The 16,384-nt window shown below is 40.1% G+C and overlaps 1 protein-coding gene across 1 annotated transcript in view; it reads right to left on the bottom strand.

Annotated features, from left to right (window-relative positions):
* Window positions 1–325: 325 nt before the first annotated feature.
* The window catches only part of DHX8 (DEAH (Asp-Glu-Ala-His) box polypeptide 8), a 16,332-nt gene continuing 273 nt past the window's right edge, over window positions 326–16,384 (bottom strand). The window contains exons 2-23 of the mRNA XM_009326659.1: window positions 16,048–16,133; window positions 15,368–15,440; window positions 14,842–14,927; window positions 14,126–14,235; window positions 13,706–14,017; window positions 13,257–13,401; window positions 12,487–12,690; window positions 11,895–11,982; window positions 11,461–11,558; window positions 10,762–10,909; window positions 10,179–10,360; window positions 9,556–9,750; window positions 9,167–9,352; window positions 8,440–8,650; window positions 7,925–8,106; window positions 7,012–7,152; window positions 6,558–6,713; window positions 5,564–5,701; window positions 5,007–5,135; window positions 3,755–3,951; window positions 3,424–3,603; window positions 326–2,869 (exon numbers count right to left, since the gene is read on the bottom strand). Coding sequence (XP_009324934.1) covers window positions 2,650–2,869; window positions 3,424–3,603; window positions 3,755–3,951; window positions 5,007–5,135; window positions 5,564–5,701; window positions 6,558–6,713; window positions 7,012–7,152; window positions 7,925–8,106; window positions 8,440–8,650; window positions 9,167–9,352; window positions 9,556–9,750; window positions 10,179–10,360; window positions 10,762–10,909; window positions 11,461–11,558; window positions 11,895–11,982; window positions 12,487–12,690; window positions 13,257–13,401; window positions 13,706–14,017; window positions 14,126–14,235; window positions 14,842–14,927; window positions 15,368–15,440; window positions 16,048–16,133 — 3,467 coding nt within the window. The 3' untranslated portion in view covers window positions 326–2,649. The remainder of the gene's footprint in view (window positions 2,870–3,423; window positions 3,604–3,754; window positions 3,952–5,006; window positions 5,136–5,563; window positions 5,702–6,557; window positions 6,714–7,011; window positions 7,153–7,924; window positions 8,107–8,439; window positions 8,651–9,166; window positions 9,353–9,555; window positions 9,751–10,178; window positions 10,361–10,761; window positions 10,910–11,460; window positions 11,559–11,894; window positions 11,983–12,486; window positions 12,691–13,256; window positions 13,402–13,705; window positions 14,018–14,125; window positions 14,236–14,841; window positions 14,928–15,367; window positions 15,441–16,047; window positions 16,134–16,384) is intronic.

Genomic DNA, 16,384 nt, shown 5'->3' with positions numbered 1-16,384 from the left:
TCACCCTGTCCATATCTGTTTTTCCCCTCTGTTCACTTGTAGCTAACTGCTGTTAGTTTGTTCTCTGCCAGCAGGTATAAAAATAACCCCAGTGCTTTGGCAGCCTAAGCTTTTCCCCTTAATTACAGCTGAAGCCTCCTTTCAACACCTTAACCAAATATTACTGGAAGAAGGGAGCCACCCAAGCCTGAGGGAGGGCCTTTCAGTGGCTGTATTTGCTGCTGTTGCTGGCAGTAATGAGATTGGAGATAGGGCAAGCTCATCTCCTCCCTGTACATTTATAGAAACTTCCACCCCACACTAGCACAGTCTGCAGCACAAGACGTGCTAAAGGCAAGGAGGCTATTTATTGCTGACAAAGGCACACATGCAAAGAGTTCACACACACACACACTTGTATTACTCAGGAAATTTTCAGCAGTTATGTTAAACATAACACCTCCAAAAACACTCCAGACTAGACACATGGCCTCTGCTAGCAGAATTTTTGCCTTTAGGTAAGAAACTTGTGTTACCAGTTCTAGTGCATTAACTCAGTACAGTCAAAATGAACCAGAAGATCTACAATTTATACCATTTAAAATAATGCAGTTCATTTAGACAGAGGCAGGTTGGCAAGTGCTTACACAAGCACCTCACACTGGAGAACTCAAGGAACACCTTCCCCAGCAAGGGGCTAAAATACCTATTCAGTTATGTAAGTGCTGCCAGAATAAAGCATTAATTCTGTGGTTTTATCCTAGGATCAGGCAGCTTATTTTTAGTTTTTTACAGAAGATAAACCAAATAAAAACCACATAAATAGTAGAAGAGATAAGATGTTATGCTCAGAAACCTCAGAGCAGTTAACAGGTTGATAAAACTTTCTTTAAAAAAAAAAAATGTGTAAGTGGTTTGAGTTTGTAAGCCAGCATTCTTGTTTCACGGGCTAGTTTTGGATGCGGGGCATTTCCAAAGCAAGCAGATGAGGTCAACATGGAAAAGTTTCTGTAAATGAATTAAAGGATATTACTGAAAAAAATTACACCAAGGAAAGAAATACTACACACAAAACAGATGACAATTGTTCACTAAAAAAAAAAGTTTCCTCTGTTGATGCATTTTCCCCTCCCATAGTTAGAAAGAGGCTACACTGGAGAAGCAAATACAAAATGAATTTGGAACAAATACCTCAAAGTATGCTGTACAACTGGGACTTCCACTGTGTACATTTTCTCTTTTCCATCTTTCATTTGACTTTTGAAAGTCAAGTGCCAATTTTCATACAAAACAGCAACAGATGCAGCTGCAGAGTTCGTGGAAGGAAAATATGCTTGGAAGAGTATTCAATAGGACAACCTTCTCTGCCTAATGCCATAATGAAAAAAACCTCCAAACTTACAAACTTTCTAATTCTATTTAACTTTATGAAGATGTAACACCATGGGAAAGCTCAGGGCATTTATGCAATGTAGTAAAACAGTATATACACAACATCCCTGCCCACCTTTGTACATAGATACAGATTTCCAATATAGCTACTTTTCAGTGTGAAACATTCTTCAAATTCATTGAGTGTAAAACAACCAACCAACTTCATTCTACTAATTTCAACAATAATTTTAGTAACTGTCCCAGCTTTGGAAAAAAAAAAAAAATTGCGTCTGCAGCTATACAGTCAAATAAGTTTTGTCTGCTTGCAACAGAAAAAATAATTTACAGATAGCTTCAGCATGACATAGCATACACTGGATAGCCAATTTCTTTTTAAACAAGGAACTGTTACACAACGTTTTACAGACATTTTAGCTATAAGAGCATATGCTATTAAAAAAACCAGCAGTTGTGATGTCACCAAACATTTTAAGTGGAAATAGAACACATGACACATTGTATAGAAAGTCTAAACATCTGTAACCACTTATGTTCACAGACAGAGCCGTGCTACAGAGTGGATGTGGTTAATTACCATTTGATATACTAGCCTTCAGCACACAGGAGATGGTGATGAAGGATAAGGCTTGCAGTCTGACCTGTGCCATTGTCCAAGTATAACTGACATTCTAGCTGGGTTTCAAGGGATCTTTCCTGCCTTATCCCAAAGCCACAGATACTAAATATCTCACCACAGATGGCTTGCATAAAAGACAAATAGTTACACTGAACAGGAAAATGCATAAAATAAGAAAAATGAAGAACAAGCAGCTCCCAAAAAACAGCCACTGTCCAAGAGCTAAGTAGAAATAAATCCTTTTAGCAGGGTAAACAAACTATTCCAGCCTCTATTTGTCTGGTCATTCAGAACACAGGTTGATGAACTACTTTTTAATTATTACCTTTTTGTTGCTGTTAAGCTCAGTGCCCAGATTTCCGAGTCTTAGGTTTTGTCTCTTAAAAGGGGAATGACTAAGAAGCGCTTCAAGAACCATTTCTGAAATGATGCAACACGCTGAGGAGACCCAGGACATTTGTCATGCAGCTGTGGAATCTGAGGGGCAGCTGACATGAGCACACATCGCCCCCTTGTGCTTTTGCTCTGGAAATACTATTTTTTGTTCATTTTGTAGGTAAGCTTCAATTGAATGTCCTTTCTTTCAGGACACTTGCAACAGTGCAAGAATCACAGTCCCACAAATATAAAACCAGTAAGAGTCCATGAAGGAACTAGGCTCATCGCCGTCTGAACGCACGTGATATCCTCCAAGCATTGGGCTCCTCATAGCGATTGTACAGGGGTTCCAGCCGTTGCTGCTTTTTCTGTTTGCTCAGCTTGGTTGGATCAGAAACCTTGAAGAAAGCTGGTGCAAATTCCACCAGCCAGCGAGGATCAATAGTTGTCACTTCACGCATATATTCCTTGGTGGTCAGCACCAGTTCATGATACACCACCCTGTGAAAAGGGACAACAACTTTGGAAATCAGTTTTTCCAAACAAGAAGAGACAAGGCAAGGGCTGGAGTATCTAAGCTTGCCCCTTTATCTCTGTTTCACCCTCCTTCAGCATAAGGCTCCTTATAAGCCCCAACGCAGGCTGCAAAAGAACCATCCAGAAGAGCTATCTTCTTTTTCCTCTCCTACCTCACAACTACTCTTCAGCACAGAACTACTTCATTCCATTTAAAACAATTTTCTCCCTCCCCGTTCCCTCCCTCCTCCTACCCCTCAACACTCAGCATTTTAAACTCACTTCCACAATACAGAAGCACGAAACTGCAGGCTTCTGGCCTGGTCTTGGCATAAAAAGTAAGTCTCATCTCTGCATAGGCACTAATTTTAGCAGCAGAAAGATCCAAAAGCAGACTTGAAACTTTTCTCACTCTGCTCATTGCTGAGGAATCAGCAGCCTATACTTTGATCTGTACTCCACAAATAGTGCACACCACAACCTTTTCAGTTATAAAGTCTGAATTGAAATAGAAAATTACATGATACTGCCTTCCTTACCATTCTGGCTGCCTGTTGAAGAGAGCACTGGATGGGTGGATATAGACTACTTGTTGGTCAATGAGTGTCCGATAACCTTCCTGGGGATCCTTCTTTGCTGCATTTCGGAAGAAGCCACTACAGATGGCCTTCTGGACTCGAACTGTTGCCTTCCCACAGGATACCACATCCAGCTTGTGCCTGCCAGACAAGAGTTAGAGAAAAAAAAAAATTAGAGTTCTCCAGATTGGGGTGCAGCTACCAACATCAGATTAGCAAATTTTGTTTAGCTACTGCAGTGTAAGAACGCTAAGAAAACAAAATCACTACTTGTCCTTCTCGACATGCTCACCTGTCCATAATGCCCAACATCTGCTTGCGGATGTCCTGCGCCCTGCGTAAGGATCGGGCCTGGATAAAATTTTCATAGCACCAGGGGTTTGAAAACTTATTATTCTTCCAGGAATTGTACACAGCCAGCAGAGTGAGGTGGTCACCTTCTGTCTGATGGAACTTGGCTTTCTTTTGATCAGCAAGTGCTTGTTTATCCTAACACATAAAATGGGTATCAATCAGGTATCTACACTGTAGATACAATCCTTGTGCAACACAAAGGCTCTTTATCACTCATACCATGACTTTTTAAGTTTACCAAAACACAGATAAGACTGAGAAGACAACACAAAATTTTGAGTGGTGAGTGACTAAGGACCAAGTGATGAGAATCTAAAGGTCACTGGGACTGCTCTCACTAAGCCAAAACTATGCCTGTATGAAAGAAAAGCCTAGAACTGTTCTTGCTAAAGAGAGACCTCATGTGGAGTCTCCTAAAGACTCTCCCGTGAGTGACAAGGACCTGACCAGAAAAGATGAAGAATTTTTTTTTTTAAACTTCTTAGTCAATTTCAGTCCCTATTGTTGAAAGGACACTTCAAAGTAAAGAGCCCATTTATACTGTAGGAAGTATATGCATGCATTGAACTAGCTAGTTTTTTATTGCTCTAGAAGCAACCCCAATTACTCATCAACAAAGGTGCTGAAGCAGTAGCTTTGACCCTGCTGACCTACTCACCTCTCCCCACTTCTCCAATCTGCAGATAAAACATTAATCAAACACTGTGGCTATACAGATCAAAATTGAAGTTTACAGACTAAACCGCAGCAGGCCATAATAATGAAGAAATAATGGATTCAAGAGGAGTCTGCTGTTGAAGAATCCTACCACAGCATAGTCTGCTGCTTGCCGATTTAAAAGAAATTGGCACAGGATAGGATTGCCATGAAGAAATACTTTCTGTGTATCTGAAAACGACAAAGCCATTCTGAAGTCTAGAGCTGGGACTGACTTGGTTTAGGGTTGTATGTGTTTACTGGGAAATGCAAAAGAGAATGTGACACTTCTAACTCCCATCTTCCAAGAAACTACCAACATCCACAGCTACAGGGTGTTTAACCAAAAGGTACATCAGAAATGTAATGTATGAGCACAGGCTAACCAAGCTACAGGTTTATTCTGGCAAATATGCTCACTCTCTAACACCTGAGACAGGCACACAAAAAACACCCAGACTGTAACACTGCTGCTTCTTGGCTGCATTCCTTACCTTTGGCCTGTAGAACACATTCTGTACAGACAGCATGGAGACTATTGTCAACATTTCCTCACTGCATCCCAGATGTACAGACATGATCAACATCTTACACAACATAGGCTCCAAGGGGAATTCTGCCATCTGCAAGAAACCTGTTTCAGGGTATCCTGCAACATCTTGGAAAAATCTTGAGTTCTCTCAGTGCAAAAGAGAGCAATGCCCTTTCTTCCGTGCCTCCTTTCCACAGCAGTATGCTTTACCCAGAATAACTTTGCTCAACATGAAACAAATTATTTGTCTATATTCACTACCACAAGAATATCCCAATACTTACAGGAAATTTTTAGACATTTATAAAAGTAACCTTATGAATAAGGAGAAGTAATAGCTGCTCCTTAAAAAGCAGAAGATATGTAACTATGGTAAGTGAAAAGCTACCAATAAAACACAAAAGAATAATAGGAAAAGGAAACCAACAGTGCTAGGCAACTCCTTATACACCCACTCTCATGTCACCCCCTAAACATTTGCAACCCAGCCAGTGCTAAGTAGTATTCTATTTTGCCTACCCTGCGCCCAAGTCGAGTGAGCAGTCCCTCATCATCCAGAGCTCCTAGGGTGTACAGCTGCTCCATGGCAGTTATGAGAGTTTCCATTGGGGGAGCATCCATAAAGTCAAAGGACAGCAAATCATTGATGCCCATAGCCTGAACAGGGGGAGTGGAGAAAACCCAAGTTAAAACACTGAGAAGGAAGACACCAGACTCCAGCCAGAGATATATAACCATCAGACAATGAGGCACTAAAGAACTTTAAGCAACCCTACCCTCATGTCCTTATCCTGACTGTAACCAGTCACAAATTACATTTCTGTATTTCTACACTTGAGATAATCCACACTGGCCCATGGCTTTCACCCACCATTCAGTTTTCCGGTCTGTTTCTTTGTACTGTTCCATACATCTCTCAAGCAAGATGATTCAATTAAGGAGACACACAGGCTAAATGCTGGTTTTGAGGACTTCCTGCCTTGTAAACTAGTGTGGCTTGACAGCTCAAATGGACGCTAAATGCGTCTCCACCCTTCCCCCTGTTCCCAGAAAGGGGGAAAGGTAGCAGCTTCCCCAGCTACTATGTACTGGGTTAGATCCAGTTTGCAGACTCTCAGAGGTATGGTACACACTTAGAAGATGCGTATGTTTGGAGATCAAAAACCACTCTAAAACAGTGTCTTACCTGTTAACAACACAAATGTACCTTACATAGGAAATGTGTACTGCCCCTAAGATTCCTGTTTCTCAATCCTCCTGCAACTAACTGTTCTGTGCAGCTGAGACTTGTAATTTAGGTGGATATTCAACATTATAACCCTCAACAGAAAAATGCAGGAGCAAGCTCAGTGCCTGAGAATTGCATTTGATGCAGTCTCCCTTCCAAAATACCTCTGTTCACTAGAAGGATCTGAAATTACAGTAGTACTTCACGAGGCTCATAAAGGCAGAGATGCATTTATTGAAACACTTACGATCATGTTAGCTTGCTACAAGTTGGTGAAATACCCACCTTCAGGGAAAGTACTGTACTGGCCAAATTTGTTCTCTGGATTTCAGGCACATTGGTGGTTAGCATTTCATCTCGGTAAGCACGCTCCGTATATAACCTGTAGCATTTTCCTGGTCCTGTTCTCCCAGCCCTTCCTGCTCGCTGCTTTGCTTGAGCCTAAAGGTTAAAAGGCACCTCAGTTAACAGGTGTAAACAGGCACAGATGAAAACAAGTAAAATAAAATGATTAATTGTTCACAATTTTACTTGTACTAATATAAAGAGATTTCCAATACAACCCAGGAAAGTATGTATTCCTTAGGCACAGCCTCAAGGAGTCTCAGGGTGTTATCAAAAACGTGGTTTTATTATTGCCTCGCTTTGCTTCCATGTGCTTGGACACCACATCATCAAGATACACATTACCAGCAGGGAAAAACAAACAAACAAACAAAGTCAAACACAGAATGCCTACCTGTGAAATGGGTGTAACAACCAGCTGGTCAATTCCAGTCTTGGAGTTATAAACTTTCTGCTTCACAAAGCCAGGATCGACTACGTAATATATTCCATCAATAGTCAAAGATGTCTCAGCAATGTTAGTGGCAATGACAACCTGCAAATAAGAGTTTGATTCAGTACCAGTTCTGTCTCTGGTTGCCAAGCCAACCTGTGCTGCCTAATTTAAACAATCCATTCTAGATGATACAAGCAGTTTGTTACTAATGCAACTACTATCGTTTTAACATCGAAAGGAGAAATGTGTTCACAGAGAAACAGAAAGAAGCGTTATCTACAGTCAAAGATGGACAGGTTTTAAGTATCTGCATTTGTTTTAGATTTGGGCAATACGGGAAAAGAGCATGATAAATTTCATAATTAAAAGCAAGTGAAAGATCATTATAAGTTTGTAGGCAGACTGCATTGACTTCAGGGAGAATTTTTGCCTATCACTCAAACACAGTCCATGTTTAGAGAAGAATCTTCCAGAGAATCTCTCTCTAGATATTCATTAGCTGTTTGGTAGGAAATTTACATCCAACAGGAATTGCATTTAGACTTCACTGAAGTTAATATCCTTTAAAGGCAGCATTAAAAAACACACCAAGAATATCCCACACAGAGGTTTGCTACACCAGATGTTTTTATATACATTTTCAAAGGCTTAAATAACATGTATAGGCACGTATGCAACCAAAAACATGCTCTAAGCTACATATAAGCCACCCTTTCTCCAAAACTACATCATTTTCTCTGAAGTTGTAACTAACAGAATCAGAAGTGCTAAAGAAAAAAAAAAGAAAAGAAAGATATATGATTAGCAGTGTAATACACCCCACTATTAAAATGTATCAGGAGAAGATGAAGCCACACTTAGCTGAAATTACCTTTCTGCTTCCTGGTGGGGCTGGGTCAAAGATCCTGGTTTGCATTTCACTGGGTAAAGCTGAATATACTGGTAGGATAATTAACTCTGGAACGTCAGGTCCTAGAGATTTCATCCTCTCATAGAGGATTTCACAGGCAGTGTCAATCTCTTCCTGACCAGTTAGAAACACCAAAATGTCACCTACACAGGAAGTAAATCAAAACATCCACAGACTCAATTCTGTTCAGTGTAACTCCCGCATTACCACATTTCCATCCCGCACTTTTTCCATTTAAAGCAGAGGATCCCCAACTTTTGCTAGCCCCTGGACAACAACTCTTAGCCAGAAGCAACATACTTCAGTCTTTCACCCAACTTTTTCAGCATTTTATTTACGTATTTGCAAACAATAGAGAATAGTGCTGAGAGCATTTTGCTCATGTTACTAATACATGACCCATGACTTACAGAAAGAGCTTGCTCATAGGTATTAGTCCTTGAATCACCAATCACCCTAGACCATTCTCCACTCACCTGGTGGCTCTGTTAAGTGGATCTGCATTACTGTAATCAGACTGGCATCCAAATAATCTGTCTCTGGCTCTTTTGTGTACAGAATTTCTACTGGGTATGTTCTGCCAGGAATTGTGAAGATTGGAGCTTCGTAGAAATACTGAGAGAATTTCACAGCATCCAGCGTTGCTGACGTCACTATCAACTTCATATCCTGCCGTTTCTGCACTGTCTATAGCAGGATAGAAAGTTCTCAAGTCATTTATTGCCTTTGGGACTATTAACACATGGCACTTGACTTAAGTCAGAGAAATATGACCAGTAATATCAGGCGTTTTGATGTCTGAGTAGAGGGGCAGCATCAGTTCATTCCAGTATCCAGAATTTCAAACAATTTACCACTAAGGTCACATTTCAAACCTTTCTTAGCAGCACCTAACACAGAAAGCCTTTGTCAGAGAAGGAAGAGCAAAGCAATAACACTCCTCTGCTCATCCATCGTTACGAGCATCCTGGACTGCCAATTCTCATTGTTACTGTGTGAAGACAAAGCAAGCAAAATTTAGCAGAGGCTCATCTTACGAAAATTTGGACTACAAACCCTTAGGAGCATTTGCTTTGCTTCAGAAGAGACTCTTAGAGCACATGAATGAACATGACTTGTGTGACCTTGCCTTTCCCTGTGCGTTCCTACCCATATGTAGCATACAGAGGACATTAAAGCAATAAAAATCAAATGCTACATTACCTTCTTCAGGAGTCCAAAGAGCACATCTGTATGTATGGTCCTCTCATGGGCTTCATCCAGCATGATAATGGCATATTGAGTCAGATCAGGATCTATCAAGCACTCCCTGAGTAGCATACCATCTGTCATGTATTTGATAACAGTTTCAGGGCTAGTGCAGTCTTCAAATCGAATGGTGTAGCCAACCTAGAAAGAAGAGTTGCACAGAAACTTAAGCTACAGAATTAAGTTATTAGCACCATAAATTCCCAGTTTAATTATTCTGCAAGGTCATTTTACAGCCTACAAGGGAACAGACACATGGACACACAAGAAAACTAGCTCCAGTACTGATTCTTCCTACTTTTCCTCGTGCTTATTTTGGCATGTTCTTCAGCATGGAAATTCACCTCTTGTCCCAAGCAGCAACCAAATTCCTCCGACACCCTCTTCGCAACAGACATTGCAGCCACTCTGCGAGGCTGAGTACATCCAATCTTTCCTCTTGATGTATATCCCGCCTCAGCCAGGTATTGGGTAATCTGTGTTGTTTTCCCAGATCCTGTCTCTCCAATAACAATCAGAATCTGGTTGTCATGCACAGCCTAGAAAAGGTCATAATAGTTACACTTGTCAAAATTTAAAAACAAAAAGCAAACAAAACAAACAAACAAAAAATCAATACAGTATATCTTGGACTAGGCTGAGCACCTACTGCTCTTGCTCCAGCTGACCCAGACCAAAAATCATACAAGTGTTCTTACTGATCAAGTCAGCAAACTGCTTAGCTATTTAGCTGACTCATCCCTTGCCGACATGATCCTAGTTTCAATTTTGACTTATGTCAATAAATATCTGGAGCTTTACTGAAATATATATATAGATAGATATAATCCTTTAAAATAATTATTCTGAACTACAGTTCTGCACTTAAAATTATCAACTGGCTATTCAACTGTCAACAAGCTAAACCAAGAATATTTATTTTGAATTATTGCTTGCTCAAACAAGAATGCTGTTTCAAGAGTCTTACTTGTATCAGCTGCTCCTTCAGTCTGAAGATTGGGAGACTCTCTCTCTGCTCAATGATGGAAAGCTGGGTCTTCTTACCATAAGAAGCTTTGTTGCCACCAAATGCATGTTTCTTCCACTCTGGGATATCATTGGGCATCATCCCAATACCTCGCATGTTTGCAGCTATTTGTCTTCCATCCACTAGAAAAGAAACAATTTCACCATTACATTTAGATTCACACAGCACAGACCCTGACAATCCTGCTCCTATTGTTCCGTCATCCATACCTTCTATACTTGTGTGTTTAAGTATTTTTAAAGTTCCTACATGTATACCCCCACTATCGCATTAATTTCCATGTAAAAAATTGCTTCACCATCCACCACACCTTTTAGTAATGCATCCTTGACGGATAGCAGGATATACCTGTACATTTCCTTTGACATTTCTATTTCCACTTCAGTGGAAAAGCACTTCATCTTTGCCTCACTTTTGAAATGAGGCAGACAAACACAATATCAAGAAATTTCTCCTGGGTTGCTCAACTATTACAAAAGAAAAAAAAAAGGCACAGTTCACACTTAGATGTGTTCAGACATACCATCGGGGAGAGGATCCACCCAGTGTGTGTTGAGTCCCATGGGGATAGAATCCATCTCTGCTTCTCTCTGGGCTTGTTTAAGTTCTCGTCTTTCTTTAGCCAAAGCACTCTGCATCATTGCAGCCTGGGACAAGGAACCATCTGGATTCTGGAAAGCAAGAAAAAAGTTAAGATTTCAAGCACTCCCAATCCTTCAACCTCAAGTATCTCTGTCGCCACTGTCCTTTAGAAGCCTCTTCTGAAGATGCTTTAGAAGATGTTAACATTTTATCTATCTGAGTTCCAGGATATTTCCATTAGCCCAGCCTCATGAACTTCCATGGTCATGACTAATATGGAGCATCCCTACACTGTTCAGTCAGAAGGATTATGGGCACAACCAGTGAAAAATAAGTATTTCTCTACCACTTTCTACTTTCAAAAGGTAAGAAAAGAGCCAAAACAGAGAAAGTATGTTCTAACACACTTATGTGAAATGGTTGCTGCTGCAGGCTAATGCACATTTCAGTTCTATTATTCCACTTCACTATCACCAGTTAAGCAAGAAACCGGCTTTTTAAGTAAAGAAAGGATCTTCAGTTCAGCAGTAATGTTTTTCAGGGCTCTCAGTAACGTCCAGGTGGAAAAGTGGTTGTTAAATTCCCAAATGTTTATTTAATTAAATCAAGTATAACGGTTTTAGTCCTGGAAATCTCGTACCTTTACGATTTTGATGGGACTCATATCCATGCTCTGCTTAGTATGACCTCGAAGGAACGGTGGCTCTTCTTCAACTAACTCAATCTCAAGGTCCTCATCTAAAATCCACAAGTGACAATTTTTATAGAAAAGTTAAACATCTCCTTTCAGGTACATAAAAGTACCTCTTCAAACAGTGCTTCCTGTGTATTCTTTTATGATGTAATTAGATAGTTTTAGAAGTGAAAACACCACAAATAAAAAGAATGCATAGACAAGGCACATCCAAATGTCACTAATAATAAGGCTAGAGCAACCCTAGTTCCAAATGTTTAAGATGACAGCAAATTGTGAGATGCTTCACATCCACTTATATCATCATCTCTTTTTGAATCAAAACATGTCCAGAAACACAAGGAATTTACAACAACAGTAAGACTACTTGGAAATACTACCTTCTTCATCATCAACTTTAGGAAGAATCCCAGTCTCCTCATCAAAGTCAGGAAACTCTTCCTTGGAAAGCACATTAGCTGCAATCATCTGGGAACAGAATGAATACAACATGAATTTGTCCCCATAAACGAAGACAACTCACGCCTACAAGGTCTCAGTTCTAATGCCATTGCCAGACTTGTAAAACAGGAACAAAGGAACGTTGTGATTTCAGAACAAGGGAATGGTCCTACATTCTGGCACATGTCTCCCCAAGTCATCCAGTCTCTGAGCAAATAGTCCTTTCGTTATTCTAAATACCATCAGTGTGAGACAGATGGCTTATGCATGGCAGGACTGCACTGATAATCAAATACCACCTAAGTGTTGCTGGATAAAGATCATGATTCCCCAGGTCAGAGTGATCTCTAGAGGTTGCCTGGTCCAACCTCCTGCTCAAAACAGGGCTAACTTCATAGTTAGAACTAAGCTAGAAGTCAGCAATTTAGAAGGAATAAGTTACACAAACAATCAAGGAGCTGTATTCTAGTTCATGAAACTCCCTAGCAATTTTACTGACTGACACCCTATTTCCCTGAATACAAAACACACCTGTTTTATTTCCCATTTCTCTGGGTCTGAAATTCGTGTGAGGCGTTTCCGTTCAAGGCTATCATCCTCCACCTCCGGGGCATTCACCAGGGACAGGTGACTGGGTCTGTCTGGGTTTCTCATAGAGGTTTCTTCATTGGTTTCTCCAACCAGGTTTCTCCTCCGGTTTGGGTTCAAGTCTTCCCCAGTGTCTTGATCAACATCCTACATTAGATTGATTAATCAATCAGCTCTACCTATATTGAACTTCTCCTTATCTATTAACACGGGTGCTTCCTCTAACACAAGAGAAAAAGCAGAGTACATTTCTCAGAGAGACTACTGCCAACAACAGCCCATACACAGAAAATGCTATTTTGTGTGCTTTTTTTTTTTTTGCTGGTTTTGTGAGGCAAGTACACCCCAAGGACTGGAACACCCTGCTCTGCCTTGGCAATGGCAGCGATTTCATTTAAAGTGAAATGATTCTCTCATACTGAAAAAGGAAGACAAACATAGCAATAGCTTGAGGTTTACCTTGTTGCTTAGCTAACACATCAAGTCAAACAATTGTTAGGAACATAACATCAAAAACAAGAACCTACAGAAAATGAGTAAAAAGTAATAGACCACTTAAACACAGAACAGTAACTCAATTTTTTTAACTCCCACTTGAAGCGTTATGTATTCATTTTCATCAAAAAGAGCAAAAAATAGCAAAAAAAAGGCGTATCTTTAAAAATGTTGGCACCACAAACTCTATTATAAGCACTACAGAATGTCTTCCATACCTTCATGCTCAGGCTGGTTTTGGATCCAGTAAAGGATAACACTTTGACTTTTACTCTTTGTCCTTTGCTCACAACATCAGCAACATTGGCAACCCGTCCTTCTCTTCGAAGCTCTGAGATGTGGACCAAGCCCTCCCAACGCTTCCTGTAGGTGAAACAAACAGAGGGGCATGAGATGTTGCACGTTATTACTCCGACAAGTCCTTCAGATCATTCACAGTCTGGATTAAAATATTTTGTTGTCAACTGATTGTTTCTGTACGTTCATAAACTGTTTTTTTACAAGGAGAACGTTCTCTGCTGTCGAATTTATTTTTCTGAAACAAACATTCATTTCGGCATCAAAACCCAGCATACCTTACTGTAGCCTCATAACCTCTTTAAGATACTAGCAGAAAAGAGAACTCAGATGGAATAGTACCAGATTTATTGTGAACATCAGAAGGTACCTTAGTCCTTCCAGCTGCACAAAGCATCCAAATTGCATTATACTTGTGACTTTGCCATTGTAAATGTCTCCAATGGAAGGCTCCTCAGGTGGTGGACGGTCTATGTGCTTGTCTCTCCATCTCTCACTGCTCTTCTCGACATACTTCTCTCGATCCTTACGGTCCCTACTGGGACTCTGACTTCTGCTCCTTGACCGGTATCTGGATTTTCCCCTGTTCTTATCCCGAGTCCTAGAACGAGACCTAGAACGAGATCTGTGCCTTCGTTTCCTGTCCCTGCTACGACTTCGGCTCCTCCTCTTCTTCTTTCCCCTAACAAACAAACATTACATATTTGCAGTGAGATTCCACATAAGAACAGAGCAAGCAGGCAACACCAACTGCCAATACCCATCCCCCAAAGACATACCAGAAACCTACCGGTGGTCACTACTCCTTTGCCTGCCTTGCCTGTCTGCACTAGGCATTAGAGCTTCAAGTTCTTTAAGTGCATCAGCTGCCACTTTCACATCATCTTCATCCAGCATATTCTGCAAGAACAGAGAACTATTCTGTAAGAAGGCTGATAAAAAGTCTGTCACAGAGAATTAATCTACAGAAAGGATAATCGCATGCATATCTATTTAGAAGGAATGTAAGATAAAGATCAGAATACATGATATAGGGGGAAAAAAAGTAATAAAGCTACCGCCCTATTTTGCCACAATATTGAGACAATTCTGCTTTTGTATAAAAGACAGCTTCACTTCAACACCTCAAATTATTACAGAAATATAAAATGCAAGTCCCTCGTAGCACCTGAATATCCAATATTTTTCTCTAGTTTGTAATCCATCATTACTGTGAACATTAGGTAAGAAAGGCCAGGCCACAAGTTTCGTGTCACAGTATCTTCTAGATATTCTGCGAAACAGTATCAATGTGGCAATTGCTTAACAGCTGTTCCTGATAACTATGTGCAATAATACTAGCCTTCTGCTTCTTTTGTATTTCATTTCTCATAGTCCACTTTCATCTATACTTTAGGAGGAGACACTCAAATTAACATAAAAAAACCCTTGAAACTAAAGAGAAATAGGAAAAAAAAAATTACGTTTTCACATACTTAGAAAAGAAATCTGAAATTATGACCTTACCCTGATGTTAGGATTGTCTGGCCTGCAAAGGGCTGGAAACAATTCCTTCAACTTTTCCTTCTCCGATTTGGGTTTGACAACTGCCTCTGATTTTGAGATTTAAAACAAAAAACAAACAAAAAACCCCAAAACTTAGAAGAGCTAGAACGATTCACTCTTCTCTGTAATTGAATACAAAGTTTAACTTTCATCTGAATGCAGAGATTGATACAGATTTTACAGAGATTCAATTTAAAGATTACAATGTTACCTTCCTACAAATAAAATTGATTATTAGTGAATCTGTGAAATACATAAATACTCTAAATAGTGCACTCAGTATGTTTTTAGTGCCTAAACAGCTTTGCTAACCTACCACTAACAACAGCGAGACTCCCACTGCAACAATAAGATACAAACTCTTGCCTTACAAGACCAGAACAATAACTACATCAATCTCACTAAACAAGGCCAAAAACTACAAAAGACTAAGAGTTTTGGTTTTCTTTTTACACTGAACTGATCAGAGGGACAAGATTATGCATACCTTTGCTCGTAGATGGCTTTGGTGGGGGCCGCATTGTCTGTATGAGACGGAGCAAGTTACTGATAAGGGAATCCTGAAAAATTTAATAAAATACTTTAAGAAATGACTGCAACGCTGTTTTTCATTATTAGAAGGCAGCACAAGTGAGGGCTTTCCTAGCGGGACAAAAAAAGCTCAATTCTGAAAATGCAGGTTCATTTTTGGAAAGTGTCACTGGACTTCATGTACATCCTGAAAAGATATAGTAAGTTGAATCTGAAAATTATTATGATGTTCCATTTAAGTGACTTTTCTACTTGTCCTTTTTAATCACCTATTTAATCCAACTACAGTTATTTCTGGGGAACTCACAAACACAGCATCTAAGCATCATAAAAAGACTTACAACAGCATTTACCTTCGTGAAAAGTCTCTTCTTCCATATTTTATATGCTCAGTGAGACAATAAGCAGTTCGAGTCCTCAGAAGGACGCTTTGCAAAAACTACAAAAGTTTTTAAAAAGGAGGAGGGAGGGGGAGGCTTGGCTTGATGAGACAGGAATACTCAAAAGCTGATTAGTGCATAGTTTTCCAATTGAAGAAAACCAATAATCACTCCTCACACCTCTCTCTCAAAACCAAAAAGCTCTATGAAATACACCAGGACAAGAACACGTAAATAACATTCAGATCTGACTTACAGTGAACTCAGCACCATTCTTTAGAAGAACTGCTTTAAACGTCTCAAACGTAGTATTCTTCTCAGCAAGACTTATCACAAACTCGGCTGCAAAGAAAAAGCAGAAAGTTGATTAGAACAAATAATTAAAAGGCAGTACAAGCACTTCGTATTTGGACAAAGCCGTTCCCCCGGCAGCGCAGCGACCAGCTAGGCCCGTCTACCTACGGAAAAGCTGCCACGCTGCTCGCAAGAGTCGCGGCGTCGCCTCCAGGCCCTGTCGTAGGAGCCCAGATCGAAGCGCGCTCGCGACAAGTTTTTTTGAAGAAAAATCATGGCTTTTTTTCTGAATTCAGAAA

The sequence above is a fragment of the Pygoscelis adeliae genome, unplaced genomic scaffold (genome assembly GCF_000699105.1).
Source record: "Pygoscelis adeliae isolate BGI_AS28 unplaced genomic scaffold, ASM69910v1 Scaffold421, whole genome shotgun sequence".
Taxonomy (NCBI): domain Eukaryota; kingdom Metazoa; phylum Chordata; class Aves; order Sphenisciformes; family Spheniscidae; genus Pygoscelis; species Pygoscelis adeliae.
This window is presented reverse-complemented; position numbering and strand designations above follow the sequence as displayed.